General features: G+C 39.7%; 1 protein-coding gene across 2 annotated transcripts in view; it reads right to left on the reverse strand.

Annotated features, from left to right (window-relative positions):
• The window catches only part of cfap58 (cilia and flagella associated protein 58), a 152,949-nt gene that overhangs the window by 43,440 nt on the left and 88,372 nt on the right, over positions 1 to 21,137 (reverse strand). For both annotated transcript variants that reach the window (XR_013207789.1, XM_077246258.1), the window contains exons 14-15: positions 3,033 to 3,144; positions 2,829 to 2,933 (exon numbers count right to left, since the gene is read on the reverse strand). Coding sequence is in view for 1 of the 2 variants with exons in the window: in XM_077246258.1 (XP_077102373.1) it covers positions 2,829 to 2,933; positions 3,033 to 3,144 (217 nt within the window). In the remaining variant the exon portion in view is untranslated. The remainder of the gene's footprint in view (positions 1 to 2,828; positions 2,934 to 3,032; positions 3,145 to 21,137) is intronic.

The following is a 21,137-nucleotide window of genomic DNA, read 5'->3' on the forward strand; positions in this document are numbered from 1 at the left end:
CTTTCAGTAAGCGCGTCCTGTATTGAGTTTGGGCCTAATGACTCAAAAGTCATACTCAAACCAAGGCACGGGTACGTGCCAAAATCCCTCAACACAACGTTCAGGGCCCAGGTTATTTCCCTGTGCGCCCTCCCGGTGAACAATGAGGAAGCGGATGCTAATCTCCTTTGCCCCGTCAGGGTGCTGAGAGCTTATGTGTCCCGCTCGTCTGTCTTCAGGCAGACCGAGCAGCTCTTTGTTTTGTTTGGCGGACGCTCCAAGGGACTGGCCGCATCAAAACAGAGCCTATCCAGATGGATAGTCGATGCCATAGCGCTGGCTTACACTTCTAAGGGCCTGCAGTGTCCTTTGGGTGTCAGAGCGCACTCCACGAGAGGCGTGGCCTCTTCGTGGGCGTGGTCTAGTGGGATTTCCTTGCATGATATCTGTATGGCGGCGGGCTGGGCCTCGCCGTCTACATTTATAAGGTTCTATAACCTAGAAGTTCCCTCCTTACAGGCCAAGCTGCTGTCGGTCTAGAATTAAGTACTATCTGTCCCGCTGGGCCGGCGCAGAATGCTGAGTTTTGATTGAGTATCGCTCACTGATCGATGGAACAGCTCCATGGGTGTTGAATAGCCCGTATTTTTGCCCAGTTCAGGCTGAACGCGTTCACCCTGTCTGCGGGATATACTGTTGACATAACTAGCTCCTATGGGATGCTATTACGTGGGGAATGATGCTGGTAGCCTCTCTTCTCCGACTCTCTGTGAGTCTACGGTGGTTATGCACTATATGAGCCCCGGGCTACTGCCCTTGGGACTTTGGTGTCGGATCCCAGTACGCACGGCGTCTTACATTGTGTTCCCCATAGCGTAAGATATTACGCAGTACGTGAGATACTCTCGTAAGAGAACGTACTCGGTTACTAACGTAACCTCGGTTCTCTCTAGAGAGGGAACGAGTACTGCGTATCTTGCCGTGCATACAACAGCGCTGGTTCGCTTCAGCGTTGAAAACCAGTTTGTATCAGCCTGTCGAGCGTATTTATAGGCCAAGGCCACGCCTATTCTGGCGGGACGCGACGAAATGGGCGCGAAGCACCCCCATTGGATGTCACGTCACGCAGGGCCTCTCTCGATAGGCTTGCTGCTGTTGCCGCAGGGCAGCCAATAGGCGCGCGAGCCGTCTTGCCTATGTCTGCACGCTGCCGCACAGCGTTTTACATTAATCAAAATTAAAGGATAATTTTTGGCTTCAATATCTCGTGGAAAAGAGGTTTTCCCCATAGCGTAAGATATTACGCAGTACTCGTTCCCTCTCTAGAGAGAACCGAGGTTACGTTAGTAACCGAGTAAGTTTTTGCGGTCGCTCTGTATATTTCTATGGCATCGCTGTCCAGCAGTAATTAGCTGGTGAAGTTGATTTACTTATTGTAGAGTAAACAAAAGTTATCATGAGCATTGTCATTTTTATCATAAGCATTGTAAAGCATATGTCTTAACAAATGGACCATGGAATTTTTTTTTAACGAGCTGTTCATTCATAACTATGCAAGATCGCTGTGAAAATACAGACCGGAAGTCAAAAGACAACGAGCTCAGCGCTGAAAAGAGGCGTGGCTACATAAGGTCTATAGTGGAAACAAAATGTATTAAGTTAAGAAAAATGCCAGATAAACCCCAGTGTCTTCTTGATAATTTGACAATAACTCAAGATCGATTTAACAAGAATTTCTTTTTTTTTCATCTTGATCACAATAAATAAGTGAATACACTACCATTCAACAATTTGTGTTGGTAAGAAGGGTTGGTTTAATGTCTCTAAAAGAACATCCTCGCGATTTATCACATCCAAAATAAAAGTTTGAGTTTACATAATATATGTGTGTACTGTTCATAATTGTTTTATATATATATATAAATACACACATATGCATTTATAATTTTAACAAATGTTTACATGTATACACTACATACATATATACATATATATATATATATATATATATATAATATATATATATATATAAATATCTTCATGGCACATGATCTTTACTTAATATAATAATGATATATATATATATATATATATATCATTATTATATTAAGTAAAGATCATGTGCCATGAAGATATTTTGTAAATTTCCTACTATAAATATATAAAACGTTAATTTTTGTGAGTGAATGCAGCACAATCACGAACATAAATGGGCAAGTTTAAAGGCGATTTTCTCAATGTTTAGATTTAATTGCACACTCAGATTCCAGATTTTCAAATAGTTGTATCTCGGCCAAATATCATCCTATCCTAACAAACCATACATCAATGGAAAGCTTATTTATTCAGATGTATGTTTATTCATTTATACATACATGATACATTTATTCAGATGTATTATGTGATGTATTTTGGTGTCCAGGGTCACACACACACACACGTATATATATATATATATATATATATATATATATATATATACATATATATATACACTGTATAGTTGTAGCAAATGCTGACTTGATGCTCAAGAAGCATTTCTTATTATAATTAATGTTGAAAAAAGTAATAATATATTTGTAGAATCCACTATTTTTCAAGATTCTTTGATGTAAAGTTTTCATATCAAATCTTTTTGTAACAAAAAGTCTTTGTCACTAATGAATGAATAATTGAATGTATTTTTGATAAAGGAAAGAAATAATTTTTAAATAAAGAAATTAATAAAACATTTCAACTAATGGTATGATTCAGGAATGGGACAATATGTTTGTCTGACCAATGACAGGTGAGGCAGAAGGGACACTAGGGTTGTTCAATAACTAGTACCAATAAGATAATATGTTTACCTGTAGCAGAAGCTCTTTCTCCACAACCTCCTGAGTCTTAGCTATCAGCCTCCGCTGCAGACAATGGATCTTCTGAATCAATTCGAAGGAGCTTGGATCAGTTTCCTAAACAGAAAGAGAGATTTTAGAAGCAAAATCTAACTGTTTTGGAAGACTTCATTGATAATACGACTGTTTCGGCAACAAGCCAGTGTAAGCTCATACCGCCAATTTTCTCCAGCGGTGTACATTCATGGGATTTTTTAACTCATCTTCCAGAGCACGACATCTTGTCCTCTCTTTCTGCAACTCCCTCTGCATATGAAACACTTCCTGTCTGCCATCAGAACAAAAGCACACCGGTAAAGTAACTCTGGCTCTGGTTTTCAGGCCATAATAAATGCAACAATAACCAACTAATTTATAGTCAGTCATTTAAAGTCCCCTGCATTCTGGCAGGACGTAACAGCACTTTGAAAAATGAATTTGAACGAGAGGATATAAAGGCCTGCAATTCACTTATTTACTTATGCATCACAACAGGCACAAACAGGGAAATGCAAACAAGAGGGTGAATGGGAGTGAGTGGGAGAAACATATCTCTTGGATCTCATATCGACAGGTTATGGCTCACAACATAATCCTAGCTGACCTTTTTATCTCTGCACCAAGCTTGTTTGAAAAGACATTTGTAGACATATGCTTTTCTATAGACGTACATTCAGAATGCATTCTATCATTCTGTGCTTTTTAGTGGTTGGTCTATGTGCACATTTGCTACGTAGTCTCGTTGTTTATCCGGTTAAAGCCGGCATGAAATGGAAGTTGTGATGGTCTTTTTTTCCCTATTGTGAAAAATCAGAGTGAAACAGCTTCTTGAACAAGAAAAAATGTAGGGTGTCCATCTGAAATTGATTGAATTGTTGTTGTTTCCTATTACTGTGATGTCATGTGAGTGACAGGTAAAAAACATAAGAATTATCAATTTTGATTTTGAGGGGACTCTAAAGCTAGTGTTTCGAGGGAAATTTTGAGCAGTGTTCACCAACACAATGACATGTTGTGGATGGTTGCCAGTGCTTTGCTACACAGTTGCTGATGTTTTGAGAGGTTGTTTTTGAGAGATGGCTTGGGTCCCTCCCTCAATGCAAGTTCCCTCTTTCATCTTTGTTATTGTCCGCCAGTAAACTATAAGTCAGATCATGAAGAAAAGAAATAATGAACCTCACCTTAGCTAGTGCTCCTATAACTGGACCAATCAGAAAAACTTGGGGTTGGGACTAGCGGTTCAAGTATACTGAGTGTTTACTGTAATTTGTGTCTGTTACAGTGTCTGATGCTAAAGTAATCATGGACAACTGGCGAAAAGATCTCTGACTTCTGCTCTGTTTTGTTGCATTTCACCCACCTGTTATTTCTCACAACATTGTACCACGTATGTACGCCACCCTACAGTTAGTTTTCTCAGTGACTTTAGTACATTTCTCAGATCACAACTGAAATTCTCAAAACAACTTGTTCAATCTCAGCATCATCTACAGAAGTAACTTGTGCGGAATGTTCACATCATAAAAGCAATTTCTCATTCGTTTGAACAAGTTGCAAATGCTTTGATATATTCATGCAAATTATTTTGTACAGTTGTCTGCTCTTTCCTACATTATCAATAGCTAATGCCATGTTTCTTAAAATGTATTATACTGGTTCTCTGTTAAAGTTTGCCCCCATAAGAACTGTTGCCAAATATATATCATGCTAGAAACATAATAACGGCAAGAACTATCCAATCATAGACTCTTAAGCATTTGCCTAATTAAATCCAAACAGACTTATTTTTGGCCGGTCAGTGTATTTTCTATACATTTTTCAGACTTTCTTGTAAATGTGTCCTGAATTGATGAATTGTGCAGGTGAATCTGGAATTTTACCAATGAAGGGGAATGTAATGATCAACCAGTTCTCTAAAATAGCTCAGAGATGTATGTCATAAATCTTCAATTGGAAAGCATATTGTTAGTGATCGCCCTAGCGATCGGAGGCAATAATAAGACCAAGGCGACAGGAAATCCCAGTTGAGGTGAATTTATGGCGCAGACAGTGCAAATCCCTCAGCAAAAAACAAAAACAAAGAAAAATAATAATATTTACAAGTTTTTGTGGGAACGTAGCCACAACAGCAGTTTGAATAGTTTGGTTAACAAACTTTCTTGAACACAAGCTTCTATTGGTTTGCTTCCACTTACACAACCAACCTGACCCTCTACTCACCATGTACTTCTCTGGCAGCCATTTATAGTCTAGGCCACACCCCTGGAGTGTACCATTCTACAGGTAAGTTTTACTTTCTTACATATGCACTTCTTATCACCTTATGCATATAAAACAACATCTATCCATGGTTAAATTACACAATAACACAATAAAACAATGCAACTAATGAATAAAAAAATATAAACCTTGTCCTACAGGAATATTGGAAACTAGGCCTGTTGTGGCGCGTCGATGACGTCAAAATTACGTCGACGTCATATTTTCTTGTTGACGCTTCTTTATTTATTTATTTATTGCACCGTTCCCGGCGGTACAGCTCACCACACACACGTGGGAGACCGAAACATTGCAGAATGCAGGACAAAACAGCAACCTCTTCACAGAATTCCCAACAAAGCCATGCAAAAAGCCCCAACAACAAAAAAGTCCAAAAAAAACAGTTTGCACTAAATCATCGAAGGTATGGGAATACTTAAAATTTAGTACCAAACGTAAAGGTGTCGTTATTTGCGCTCTTTACCAAATGGAGTTGACATCCTGTCTCCCGGAAGTCCCCCGCATATTGATAGCGGCTTACTGATGCCCGCAAATTAGTTAAAATCTCCCGGAATCTAGAGCTTGCGAGCTCCAAACCATGTAGCGCGCACGGCAGAGAGGGAGAGAGCGAGAGACCTTGCGTGTGTGTGCAAATGTGCGTGTGTCCCTTATGAAGCGCATGTAAATGTGCACTCCTGCAATTTCCATGTTACAAAAAATAATCGTTCAATTAGTCATTAGATTAGTCGACTAATCGATAAAATAATCGCCAGACTAATCGTTTAATTAATAATCGTTCACCCCAGCCCTATTGGAAACCCCCAGTTACGCCATACCCAATATGGTTTCTCCAAATCAGACAGTGCGTCCACCATGTTTAAACACTCTGCTTTTAAAACAATACAGGTTTGGAGGTTCCAGCACAAATGGGGGTAGAGGGTAATGAGGAGGTTGATCAGTTGGCAAAGAGATCTTTGAAACAAAATGTAATAGACATTAATGTATCATTGAGTAAAACTGAAGTTAAAACAATAATAAAATCTGCTCTAAACAAGATATGGCAACAGAAATGAGGAGGGAGACAAAAGGAAGACATCTGTATAAAATTCAAAATAAAATTGGGGTTGAGAGAAATGAATACGGAAGCAGAAAGGAAGATTTCATAATATCTAGGCTTCGAATAGGGCATACATACCTTAATTACTCAATGTTTATCATAGGGAAAAGAGAATCTGTGAATTGTGATAAATGTGGCTTGTCAGAAACATGTGTTGATTCATTGAACAGAATACAACAGAGAAAGAATCAATTTTGCAGAATCATTAAGCTACGTAGGTATTAATACATTGTCAGTAAATAGTATATTTCAAAACACACAGAAAGAGAAAAGGGTTTATAGTGCTTTAATGAGGTATCTAAGGGAAACAGGATTGGTTAACAGAATATAGTTTAATATATGATTTTTATTTTTTTTTCAGAACTATTTGATTATTTGATCATTTGCTTCACTCGGTTAATGCTTAATACTCCTGTCCAATTGGGGGCGGTATATGCACCTTTTAGATGGTTTGCCAACCGCCATAAAATTCAGAAAGAGGAAGAAGAAGAATACAGGTTTGGTCACTGGAGTTTCAAAAGCAGGTAAGTTATATATGTTATAATGTGTAACCCAATCTTGAATAAAGATTTCAAATCAAACATATGTGTAGTGTGGTTATTTATAACAATAAATGAACAATGTTAGCGTCTAATGTTACAAAAACACATTGTACATATCCACTAAAGATAACGAGCAAATACACATCATACCCTCACATCTTAAACACATTATACACAATACCTTCAAACATTCACAAACATTGCACAAGACAAGTCTGAGTATGCATGATATTGGTCTCAGTAAACAGACTGTGTTAATTCTGCGACAATGTGTGTGTGTGTGTGTGTGTGTGTGTGTGTGTGTGTGTGTGTGTGTGTGTGTGTGTGTGTGTGTGTGTGTGTGTGTGTGTTTGATATGGTGTACGTGCATACAGTCCGTGCGTGTGTGTGTGTGTGTGCGTGTGCGCGTGTGTGTGTGTGTTTGATATGGTGTACTTGCATACTGTCAATTCATGATCACGGGGTTGCACCGTGACACATATATAGACAGAGCAAAACACAGAGTTACAATTTCATATAATTAAAGAACAACAAGGAAACTAACAGGGTCAACAGCTAGGAAGAAGTAGAGGAGTAAGAATGTATGGTGGAAGGGAGGCAAAACAGAGGAAGAGCTTTGTAATTATTACCTTACAATGGCTGACGTGGGTCGAAAGGTGCAACCGAATGTTGGGAAAACAACCGTTTTCACAATCGTTCAAGCATTTCGTAGACAGAACAGGCATGTGTTTCTATGTGCTGCTGTGTATGTAATACTATATACTTACTTACTGTAATGCTTCATATTACACTTGCATTTTACAGTATATAGTGATTTCCATTACACGAGAGTAGATGTTAAAACTTCATGCTGATTTGTACTCGGCTTTCGCCAAGATAATCACCAACTAAGACGTAGCTTTACAGTAACCTATGCTTCTCCATCCATTTACGCTTCTTTCCATCTAGTGACGTGAATCTTCTGTCTGGTGTTAATACAGTGTATTGCGCGTCAGCACACACAACGGCTGCAACCACAGTGCGGTCCCCCATAACAACCCTCTGGATTGAGCGGAGTAGGGAACATCTCTAGGGTCTTCAAGTGGGCACCTTCCGTCCTCAGTGTTTCGTCGACTAGCCCACGACACCTCAAGAGGGCTCGACAGTGACTCTGGCGTCCCAGAGTCACCCCCCTCCGTCCCCCACTCAACTCAGCCCAGCTTACTGACCTCTACTTCCCTCTTGCTGCTGAGACCTAACCACAATCTCACAATCTCTCCGCAACCCAACCATACGCGCCAACCCGTTTGACTAAGGCTGTCGAGCCCCACTGGTGCGTTAATATGCAGTTTCAGTGGCAACGGTTCCGTATGGCATACCACCTACCACAAAACACAATATCTGCCCAACCACCCATCATTCACGCAATATACACAGGAACATAATGACTGTAAATACTATACAACCTATACAAATAAACCAACAGTTGCTGCTGAGACCTAACCACAATCTCACAATCTCTCCGCAACCCAACCATACGCGCCAACCCGTTTGACTAAGGCTGTCGAGCCCCACTGGTGCGTTAATATGCAGTTTCAGTGGCAACGGTTCCGTATGGCATACCACCTACCGCAAAACACAATATCTGCCCAACCACCCGTCATTCACGCAATATACACAGGAACGTAATGACTGTAAATACTATACAACCTATACAAATAAACCAACAGACCTTTCAAGTTTTCAAGAATTCTACGAAACCGTAGCATGGCGGCCTGTACACAGCCAGCTAGAATCTTTCCGTCTCAACCACAGCCAGTTGCTGCTCCTTTCTGCTGCTTCAGATAAGTTCTTTACTGTACGACACAACTCTTGGCCACTGAATCCGACGTCTCTGAGGAACCAGGTTGTAGAGTGTGCCACAAAACCACGACAACCCACTTCCACTGGATAAACCTGGACTCTCCATCCTCGCTGTTCTGCTTCAGTGGCCAGATGAGCATACCGCAGTTTCTTCCTCTCATATGCCTCATCTACCGCATCCTCCCATGGCACTGTTAACTCTATCAGTTGAACAATGCGTGCTGATCCAGACCACAAAACAATATCTGGCCGTAGGTTAGTGGTGGCAATCTCAGGTGGAAAAATAAGCCGTTGATCAAGATCACTTAACACAGATACACTTAATATCATAATCGCACAAACATACATACAAATGTACATATATAAAGTGTATGTATATATTGTCTTGTCTTTTTCTTTTACATACCACAATGACATTTTACTGATATGTTCATTGATATAAATACTTACTTTTGTGAGATGAACTAAGGATTTTGAGCAACTTACAAGCTTTTGCCGGTTGTGAGTTTTGTATGAATGTATTCAAGAAATGAACTTACTGGTTTGCAAGTGTTAAGGAGGATTCAAGAAATGCACCAAAGTGACATAAAAACTGTAATGCAAGACCAGCCACTGCCAGCATGTTCACTGGGTGCTACAGTGATTCAACTCTGCAAATAAACAACTTAAAAGCTCCATCAGCAAACCTATTAGCACTAGTGGCTTGCCAGAGTCTGGGAAAAGCAAATTACACTATTTCAGCCACAATAGAAAAGCCTCTTGAAAATAAATAAATTACAAAATCATTTCTATGGGCACACATGCACACACACAAACCATCTTCCTGGCAGAAAAAAAGGCAGAAAAGTGGATGAACACGGGCTAAAATAAGAAAGATATGACAGATTGTGAGGTCATTTTATCTAATATTTTGTCAAATGTGTGTTAATGTCCCCTTGTAATCTTTAAACAAAGTAACTTCCTATCTCTCTCGAGGGCGGGACAACCTGTCACTCACATGAGTTTGCAACAATAGCAAACCACAACCATTCAAACAATTCCCAATGGACAAAATCAAGTCCCGCCCAACATTTTTTCTTGTTTGAGAAGCCGTTTCACTCAGATATCCTATAATATGGTATAAGATATAAGTGGCTAAAAAAAAAACTATTGCAACCTTATGTAGGATTTGAGGGCAAACCAAACACAAAATAATCTTCCAGGTGATTCGTTCAAACATAATTCCACACAGAACTCAACACTCCAGACCCCCAAATCACCAGTCTAACCTAGGGCCATAAATGGAGTGGGCTCCAACCAGTCTGAGCTAACCAACGAAAAACCCCAGCTAAGAACTTTATGACCATGAAAGCTTCAAAGAGATGTGCCCAACTAAAGGAAGACCGTTGTCAACGTTAGATAGTTTGGGAAAGACTGATTGTTTCAGAGATGGCACCAAGATAACAGCAGAGGTTGTTTGATCCCAAGACAAAGGATTTAAAACAGACCTCCTTCTTCTTAAGGACCTCTGAACGACCCCAGGTTTGAAATCTCTTAAAACCACAGAGACTGAGAGTTTACAAATAAAAATACATAAAATCGCCCCAAAACAATTCTTGACGGACTTATAATCAAACATTGTTCAATTACATAATCCTATATTGTATCTACAACCTCGTATGTGTCTATTAAGCTTAGATCACATACAAGTCATGTAATTGTTATAACTATTAGATGTTTGAATGAAAGTGTGTCTTGTTTCCTATCAGTACGATCATATGTTCTTATTTTCAGAAAATGGCTTGATTGAAATCTGTGTAAAATGTTTCGTGCTCTTATAATAGGAATCATGTACAAACTCTACCCTCTTTAATCTGCTAGAGCCGGAGAGTAAAGCCGGAGAGTATCATCACAGATAACGCATGATTTACGATGAGAGGTGAAGAAAATGCCACCTCTCAAATAAAGACAGTGCCTAATTGATCAGAACTCATCCAGGAGGCTAGACAAACATTTGAGTTTAAATTCTTAGGACCCCAACAAAGCCAGAGTTGAGTAGTGTTGAGTTGGAGAGTTGTTCACTAGAGTAGATTTACAGAAGTCATGGAGAAGCCATGACTGGTAACCGGACAGAGGAGTAACCATGTAGACGAGCAGACAAAAGAACCCAAATCAAGATCAGAAGAACATGGGTTAAACAGCTTCATTCAAGCCATCTAACTATTCTCATCTCAATTTTCTTTCTCTTTCTTAGCTTTATTTTCTTTTCTGTTGACAGTCTCGGTTCTAACTAAAGTTTTGCTGCAAAGTTTTGGTTAAACGATTCGACTGCAAAAGCCCGCTACCAACTTCAAAGACGTTCCATCCATCCGCCAACACACAACGTGATTTGCCACCCAAGACATCTATCTAGGCATGAGGAGACCGCCAGCCAATCAACGAACCCGGGAAACACCCTTTTAGGCCGACAAAAGGAATCCCCAAAGGAACGCAAAGACAATCAAGTAGCCTCCAGACTCTTAACTGAACTGGTGCTTTGATATAAAATTAATAACCCCGCCTAAGAAACGATAGAAGGGTTAAATTAATGATTGATGGTTCGTTCAGGTCATGTCTTATTAGTGCATATAGAAACTTGGGATTTCATTATCTCACTCTTAAAAATTATTTTACCCTCACTCTTTCTTTCTGCAACTTGTATGAATGTGTGTGTGTGCGTCTGATTGTGTTAGATATTAGTTGTATGTGTTAGAATAGCCTAATCAATAAAGTCTTGTTTGTGTTTAAAGATAATTGTTCTTGTGTTATGTGCTTACGAATTTAATGTCTTAAACTGCTGATCTAAGTTACCTTGCTAATATATAGTGTTTCACTATAGTTTGGATATTTTTATCTGTTTAGAGGTGATAGCTAGAGCCCTTTCAAATGAACGCTGGACGAGTCATTTGCTCGGTCATTTAAGTGATTCTTTTAAGATTCCCTATAAATTAATCAATTATTCCTTTTGAGCTAAATTTACCTGTTTGACCGCTACACATTATTACACTTAGTTTCATGTCAAATTGAAGCAAACACAGTTAAAACACCAAATAATTTCCCTTTTCTTTTTGATGCTATAGTAACTTTCAGTAAGAATACATGACAAAGTTTTTTTTGTATATCTTTTTTTATTTTGTATAAAGTTGTAATGTACCCTTTTAAGTTTTTTTAAGGGGGGGGGTTTATCCCTTGTATCCTAGAGATGACAGAGCTGTAACCAACCGAGTGCTAAACCGAAATGATACGATACTCCGTTTAAACAGTATGTCCTAGAACTTTTTTCTCTGAAGCAACGGAGAGAGATGGATGATAATAACTCACAGCTCATTTACCTGAGTGCAATGCAGGTTGAGTTTATGATGGTGTTAGCGATTAGCATCAGTAAGTCATTTCCTTTGAGGGGAAAAATACGCTATTACTAAAATCTTCAGTGTAGTGGCATTTCATCTGCCAATGCAAGTAAATTGGAGAGGATTTGGAAACCGCTGTTGTGCTAAAAAGACGGAAAGATTGCTTCTAAATGCATGGATTGATTGCTCAAGACCTACAAGGCCTTTTTTAGTCATTGATGATTCAAACAAAAGCAATGTTGTTAGTGTTAGCAATGTTTGAGGGAAAAAAAATGCCATTAGCTGTTTGCATGCTTGTCATCTTTATAACCATTATACTGACTCTATTTCAAAACCTACTGAGCTACTAAGGAGACAGTATTTTAAGGTGGCTGATGTGCTCCTCACGCAAAGCCTGTTTTAGATGGTAAGAACTTAATTTAGCTGCGCATGAACAAACAAGCTCAGTGAACATTTTGAGAGTTTGAGAGGATGGATGATGAATAGTTAATAGAAATGCGTAGAATAAATGCTTTTCATTAAACATGTAAATTATAATAAACAACTGTTTAGTGTTAATTATTTTACCTAATATTTGTAGGCTATGTTTTATACTTAACATCCTAATGTCAAATTCAATTGCGAATCGACTTGCCCAAGTCGTGCGTGTATGTAGAGTGGAAGCTCTCTATTACATATCATGTGTTCATATTTAGGGCCTAAACTGAGTCTAAGTGTCTTCACTTATTAAAACGGATGGCAAAGCAAATAAACAAGATGTCAGGCACTTTAATGTGAAGCAGAATCCTCTTGTACACCTGTTGCGTCATTGTCAGACAACGATGTAACACAGACAAAACACACACACACACACATCGCTTTTCTGACAGTTCAATAAACAAGATGTTAATGTCACAGTACATTTTACATTCAATATTTCCAGTTACATTGCCTGTTTTTGTTCCGCCAGTGAAAATATTTCCAAACAAATCCCCAACAGAACCGCTACGCGTTTTGAGTAAGTGTCCGAAATCACATACTTTTTTGAGTAGGTACTTATTCTGAATAAGTAATTACTTCACGACCGCTAAAAAAGTATGTTCTATATAGTAGGAATGTGTTTAGTATGAATGTAATCCGGACATACTACATTCTTTACGTTGTCGTTATCATGTGACCGCTTCACCTCTATTCACAAATCATCTTCCATGGCCTCATGGGATGGTAATATGTCCATTGTATGCACACTTCAGAATCTCGGTGCAGGAAGTAGGTCATCCAGGTAATTTTTGCCTACTCTTTTATGAGAACTATTTAGTGGGGAAATATGCGATTTTGGATGCAGCCACACAGTCAGTGTTGTTCTGTTCATGAATGAATCAAGGTTTTGAATGAGTTAAAAGAATCAATGACTCGCTCATAACAAGAGTAAATTGTTTCATTCCTGAAGGAATCGGCTTTATTAAACAAAACTGACAGAATAATTCAGTGATTCATTTTCTCACTGAATGAATTAGCGTTTTTAACAAATCATTTGAATAAATGATTCAGTGATTAATTCAGAAAGAAAGTCATGTCGCCACCTACTGGTCTACTGATGTATTGTTCAGAAAGAGTCACTGGAAATTCCCTCTAATGCACAGATGGACCATGTCTAGAATGAGCGAAAACAAAATGTATATATACTGTATTTGAATGTTCATAATGATTTCCATTACACGAGAGTAGATGTTAAAACTTCATGCTGATTTGTACTCGGCTTTCGCCAAGATAAGCACCAACTAAGACGTAGCTTTACAGTAACCTATGCTTCTCCATCCACTTACGCTTCTTTCCATATGGTGATGTGAATCTCCTTCTGTCTGGTGTTAATAGCTGCAGTGTATTTTGCGCGTCAGCACACACAACGGCTGCAACCACAGTGCGTTCCACCCATGACACCCGTCTGGATTGAGTTGAGTAGGGGACATCTCTAGGGTCTTCAAGTGGGCACCTTCCGTCCTCAGTGTTTCGTCGACTAGCCCACGACACCTCAAGAGGGCTCGACAGTGACTCTGGCGTCCCAGAGTCCCCCCCCCCCTCCGTCCCCCACTCAACTCAGCCCAGTAACTAACTTTTACATCCTTCCTGCTGCTGAGGTTGCTCCTTCCTCATAGTACACATGTGACCAAACCACAATCTCTCCGCAACCTGACCATACGCGCCAACCCGTTTGACTAAGGCTGTCGAGCCCCACTCCCGACGTTAAAGCAGGTCAGTGGCAACGGTTCCGTATGGCATACTACCTCAAAACAATATCTATCCAAAGACCAATTCTCATTCACGCAAAATACACATGAACGTAATAACTGTGATAACTATGCAAACTATACAAATAAACCAACAGACTCTTGAAGTTTTTCAAGAATTCTTCGAAACCGTAGCGTGGCGGCCTGTACACAGCCAGCCAGAATCTTTCCGTCTCAACCACAGCCAGTTGCTGCTCCTCTCTACTGCTTCAGATAAGTTCTTTACTGTGCGACGCAACTCTTGGCCACTGAATCCGACGTCTCTGAGGAACCGGGTTGTGGAGTGTGCCACAAATCCTCGACAACCCACTTCCACTGGATAAACCCGGACTCTCCATCCTCGCTGTTCTGCTTCAGTGGCCAGTTGAGTATACCGCAGTTTCTTCCTCTCATATGCCTCATCTACAGCATCCTCCCATGGCACTGTTAACTCTATCAGTTGAACAATGCGTGCTGATCCAGACCACAAAACAATATCTGGTCGGAGGTTAGTGGTGGCAATCTCAGGTGGAAAAATAAGCCGTTGATCAAGATCAGCCAGCATTTTCCAGTCCCTAGCAGCTTCCAGTTGTCCTGGGCGAGAATTGGTTTTAACACCTTTTCTTGGTGGTTGCTCGCCTGGGCGGAGAAATATTGTTTTCTGTGTGTAATGTTTTGCTAGAACGGGTGGCAACTAGGGCTGTCACTTTTGTGAAAAAATCCTGTTCGAGTTTTGAGACATATGTGTTCATTGAATCGATTGTAAAATCGATTTTTCCATGTCTAAAGACGTTTCCATTTTCAACACCAAATATTGGCAAATCCACGGACAACTAACAGGCATTAGGACGAACGTAAAGAGGGCGCTTGAGACGCGCACAAGTCAGCAATGTTTCTGATGATTTATTGGCGTGAAGTTTTTTGCAAGGTGACAAACAGGAGTGCAACATTCAAGGATTGAAATGGACACACGCCAAATTCGGATAAAAATGAACTTTGGCGGGTAACGCTGTCATATCACGAGCCAATTTAGCGTGTTTCTATGTTTAGTCACTTTGCTGGGGAAGTTCGTGTACGCCAAATGTGCGTGGATTTAGCTCAAATTCGCAACTCGTGAGTCCTCATAATATATTAAATACAGCGTATTGCGCAGAATCTGCGCATTTCTGGCTTGCTTGAAAACACACACGTCACTAAGCAACAAGTAACGGTAACAACGCGCTTGTTCACTTGCACTAAAGCAATAGCGAATATTAAAAAGCATTTGGTTAACAGAAAAGACATTGTTATTTCCCAACATCCTACATGTTCTGTGCACTGTATTGATCTGTCAAACTAAAACACATTTTTGGTAAAAAAAAAAAAAAAAAAGGCAGTTAAAATCGATTCCCTATTTTCGTTTTCGAAACTTGTGTTGGTTGATCCGATCGATTGTGCAATCGATTTTCGAACGTAAAGTGACAGCCCTAGTGGCAACTTATTGGTCATGTTACGCTTGTCTTCCAATGCTAAAGCCAAACATCGGAGTACTTGGTCATGGCGCCAAGTAAACCGACCTTGGCTAAGAGCCACCTTACATCCTGTCAACATCATATGTTGACCTGATAAGGAAACTGATCCTACTCTCTTCCATTGACCAAAGGTCTTGCCAGCCCATCTTGCGTTGTTCCACACTCTCCCATCTTATCTACTCTCCCTGCTTGGCCTGGGAAATGGCCTTTATGCACCTCATCCTCTCCTCCTGCTTTCGCACCTCATTGACTACCAGCTTCCTCCTTTGAGCTGGGGCTGCCTTTTAGGCCATTTAGGAGAAGCTAAACTGAGACCAAAACTCCCTCTTCCATCCTGTACCTGTCCCACGATATCACCAATTTGAAGGGCAGCCTTTGCCTCTTCCACAGATTTCTTTGCTGACCAATTTCTACCAGTTTTTAACACAGGTGCTGCCTCCCTTACACATTTGTCACGTGACTCTACTAAGGTCATTTCCAGTCTGACCTTGGCACACTTAAACTCCTCGGTTAAAGCAGAGACTGGCAGCTGCAATATTCCTTTACTATAAAGTCCCACTCTGCTGAGGCAGTGTGGAACTCCCAATCATTCCAACTTATTAACGCTTCCAGCTTATCCACTGTTGTCAAAGCAACCTTGTACACAGTCAGTGACCACAGCAACCTCAGCAGTAGACCAAACTGAAAGCACCAGAGTTTTAGCTTACCTGGTAGAGCGCAGCTGTTTATGCTCTTCTACCCTTCCACTGCTTGTCGTCTAACTTCTCCCACTCGAACTGTGTCCTTAAGATCCCCATCGTACCATCTCCCAAGACTCTTCACTGGCTTCTCAGAAACTGCTGGTATTGCCTCACCATTAATGAAGAATGTTTTATCTACTACCTTGCCTTTAATTATCGAGATGCTCCTTGATTGAGAGGGCTTAAATTGCATTTGTCCCCATTCAATGTTATCGGTTAACTTACCCAATAACCGATTAGTGCAAGCTACTGTTGTAGTCATGGTTGTCATGTCATCCATGTATGCTCTGATTGGTGATAGTCGCATCCCAGAAGCCAAGCGCTCTCCTCCTACTGCCCATTTTGATGCCCTAATGTTTACTTCCACTGCCATGGTAAAAGCCAGTGGAGAAATGGTGCATCCTGCCATTATTACAACCTCTAAGCATTGCCATGTAGTGCTGAATTCTGGAGTTGAGAAACTAAACTGCAAATCTCCAAAATAGGCTTTCACTTAATTTGTTATCGACATCGGTAACCTGAAAAAATCAAATGCTGCCCAAAGAAGCTCATGTGGCACTGAACCATATGCATTAGCCAAATCCAGGAATGTCACATGGAGCTCCTCCCTCTTCTTTTTAGCTGATTGAATTTGTTGCCAGATAACATTGATGTGTTCTAAGCATCCTGAGAACCCTGGAATGCCCGCTTTTTGAACTGAAGTGTCAATGAAGCCATTCTTTAATAGGTAGGTTGACAATCTCTGAGCAATAATAGATTCAATTCTAACATTCCTGCGTTATTAAGACCAACTTAATCAAGAAAACAGCTTTTAATGAGGCCTATTCTGTATGTTCTTCAAAACAGAAATAATTTATTGGAATGCAAATGGTAAGCCAAGATTGCCAGCACTACTTCCAAACATTTATCAGGTGAGCAGAATAATTATTTCAGGGATAACTGATCACTCTGCTCAAGACAGGTCTAATCCGACCCTGAAACACAGAGACTTTCTTCATGTTGCACTTCGATTACTCTAGTGCTTGACATAAGTTTATATCTGGGAAATCCAGCACTTCTGGAAGCCAGCATCTTTTCCTGGAGCTTTAATAAAATACTTTTAGTGGCACTCAGTTTGATCTGTCCCAAATAAAAGCTTCTTAGCTTTGTGTGCATTCAAATACATGGCTGTTTTTCTACACTCAAAAGATATACTACATATAAGACAGAGAATACTGTAACATAAAATGTGACACAAGAGCAGCCAGTAATTACCACATCATTGCTCATATTAATCTTAGTCAATGGTCATTTTACTGCACCTTACAAAGAACAATAGAGCCTTGAAAGAATTTCCTGTCCAGATTGGAGGAAATAAAAGCAGCCTTTTGCTGGCTTTGGCCTTCATTTATGCAGTTTAATTGTGTTTTTGGCAAAGCTTTTGTTTTTCTGCTCTCACCATTCTCTCTTCTCAATTGTATTTTGCATAAATGCATCACTGTCCACTAAAAGAAAGCAAGCCATCCATCTTTCGCTGTCAACAAATTAATTCCACTGTGACAAATAAATAACTGATTTAGAATGGGAAAAAAACATGCTTTATTTCAATATGGTTCTCTTAGTGTTTTAGTTTGTATTCCTCTTTCTAGGCATCTTTGCTGTTGTTTCGACTGAGATCTGCATGAAGATACGGAAGGCAGAAAAAAAGAATGGGTTGGGGTATATAGATTGATTTATTCAGGAAGACAGGGTTGATATCAGGGACTTAAACTTTAATCAACACGCTTATAGAGTTCAGGACTCACGCCCACACACACACACATTTCCCTGTGTTGCAGAACGAGTTCTTTCCAGTTGCACCACACACATTTTTGCATACAATAGGAGAAAAAAGGCATACAACAAAAGGCAATGATGTCAAGAATTGGACTTGTTACTGTGTACAGGCCCAACTATCATCAGCACCATTAACGTTTGAATCCTCCCACTAACTCACAAGTCGCAGGGCCCTATTTTAACGATCTAAGTGCATGATCTAAAGCGCACGGCGCAAGTGCACTTAGGCCGTGTCCGAATCCACTTTGCTAGTTTAACGACGGGAAAAATGGTCAGCGCACCCGGCGCATGGTCTAAAAGGGTTGTCCCTATTCTCTTAGTGAGTAATTGGTGTGTTTTGGGCGTAACGTGCAATAAACCAATCAGAGTCTCATGTCCCATTCCCTTTAAAAGCCAGTTGCGCTCACACCATGGCGGATTCGCTATTTACATGGTGGAATTACCTGTGCGCGAGGTTAAAGCACGCTGTAACGTTTTCCCACACTCATTATATGCTGGGGTGCTAGACAGGATTTCTCTCATTAATTTAAGTTTCAGTTAAAGAAAACGTACAAAGATCTTGTGTGGTCTGATTTTTCTTTCACAAAACCCGTCACTTAATGAGATAAGGATTTATACCAGTAATCAATACATAATATATGTAGTAATAATAATAATAATCACTCTCAAATAGAACACAAACCATTAAATACGACAGGACACATATAATTGCATTCAAATATGTATATTCACAAGATGCACAATTTCAAGTGTTTCAAAATTGGCTTTTTTGGTCAGAGAGGAAAGAAGAAAAACAAAACCAAAAATCCATTAAAAAATTGTCCAGTCACAAAAACAGGCTTTCAAAAAGGAAACAAAATTAGTCCAGTTCAAAAGACAATCAGTAATCTCAACAGTAATCCACAGAAAAAAATTGCTCAAAATAGTCAGTTAGGAGGAGAAAAAGATGTAAAAAGAAAAATATCCCTAACAAAAACAGTCTAAATTGTCTGCGGTTTTTGTCAAACATTTTAATTTGTACTTACGACTCCTTTTTTTAATAGTCTGGTGCACATTTTCCGGGACTTCTCAGAAGTGAGTATATAGGCTGGAGGCTCCCAATCTGTTTATCCAGTTCAAGTTTTGGAACTACCCAGTAGTATTGTTTTCCCTCAGCGTCTCAAGGACAATTAGCTAGTCCACAATGACAAGGATACTTTCCTTTTCGTAATCCGGAGCACGGATTTAAATAACAAAAAAGTATTGCTAAAGAAAATAATATTTTTTTTGTTATTTAAAGATTTTCAGTTGCCTCAAAAATAGCAATGTGCCAACAATGCACCTGAACACACCTCGTTTTCAGACCAGCACGCCCATGGGCGCAAAAATGGGCACAAATACATTTGCTATTTAAACAACATAGTGCAACACGTGAAAATTATAACTACGTCAGGCTGAAACTAGCAAAAAACACTTGCATCGCGCATGGCGTTGCATTGCTCCGGGTGTGTGATAGGGCCTGCAAACATTAAAGTATAGTTTGTACTGTACAGTTGCATATGCACAGCACTCATCTGTTGTTCCACTAGGTGGCAACACTGGCCCGGACCATTGTTTCACAGTTGAAAAAAAAACGTAAGAGTCAAAACAACAACAACAACAACAAAATACCTGAGATTGCAACAATAGATGTCCGCATTGGCAAGCGCTTGTTATGAGATAGCCGCAACTTTAGTTTAAAAGAATACAAAGACATTTTTAGCGGTAATAACTTCTGGTGAAAAATAGTACAGACAAACATGAAACTTTCGAGAGCGCATGCGTTGACCGACTGTACGCTTACGCTATAGTGTACGCATAAAACAGTATACTTTGGGCTTAACAATCGCCTTCCATAACCCGTAGCACTTCCACATACAGCATACCATTCTAAAGCTACTGCAAGTGATTCTTTTAAAGAACACACATAGAATGTCTCTATAACCTGACAGATATCACTGAAATGGGTGTCTTGAGATATCCCACCTGTCTCTGTGACAGCCCTGGGCTGTTCACTCTGTACATGCTACCCATAGGAGAAATCATTAGGAAGCATGGCATTAGTTTCCACTGTTATGCCGATGATACTCAGCTCTATATTTCTTCACGCCCTGACGAAATTTGCCAATTCACAAAATTAACGAATGCATAGCTGATATAAAAAACCGGATGACTAGTAATTTCCTACTACTTAATTCTGAAAAAACAGAGATTCTAATTATTGTCAAAAAAACTCCTCATGTAATAACCTAGAATACTGTCTAACACTTGATGGCTGCTCTGTCAAGTCTTCGCAGTCGATTAGGAACCTGGGTGTGCTCTTTGATACTATTCTTTCATTTGGAAGTCACGTGTCTAGTATCTGTAAAACTGCATTTATCCATCTTAAAAATATATCTAAATTACGCCATATGCTCTCAATGACAAATCCAGAACAATTAGTTAATGCGTTCATGTCATCAAGGTTAGATTATTGCAATGTTATTATGGGGGGTTGCCCTACACGCAAAAAACTAAAGGTGGTCCAAAACACAGCAGCTAGAGTTACCAGAACCAGAAAGTATGACCATATTATCCCGGTTCTGTCAACAATGCATTGGCTACCTATTAAACATCGTATACATTTTAAAACATTGCTGATTACTTACAAAGCACTAAATGGTTTAGCTCCCCAGTACTTGAGCAAGCTCTTAAAGGGATAGTTCACCCAAAAATGAAAATTCTGTCAGTAATTACTCACCCTCATGTTGTTCCAACCTCGTAAGACCTTCGTTCATTTTCGGAACACGAATTATGATATTTTTGATTAAATCTGAGAGCTGGT

Source organism: Siphateles boraxobius, unplaced genomic scaffold, assembly GCF_051911475.1.
Source record: "Siphateles boraxobius isolate OS27281-9 unplaced genomic scaffold, OSU_SipBor_1 29, whole genome shotgun sequence".
In the NCBI taxonomy this organism is placed as follows: Eukaryota; Metazoa; Chordata; class Actinopteri; order Cypriniformes; family Leuciscidae; genus Siphateles; species Siphateles boraxobius.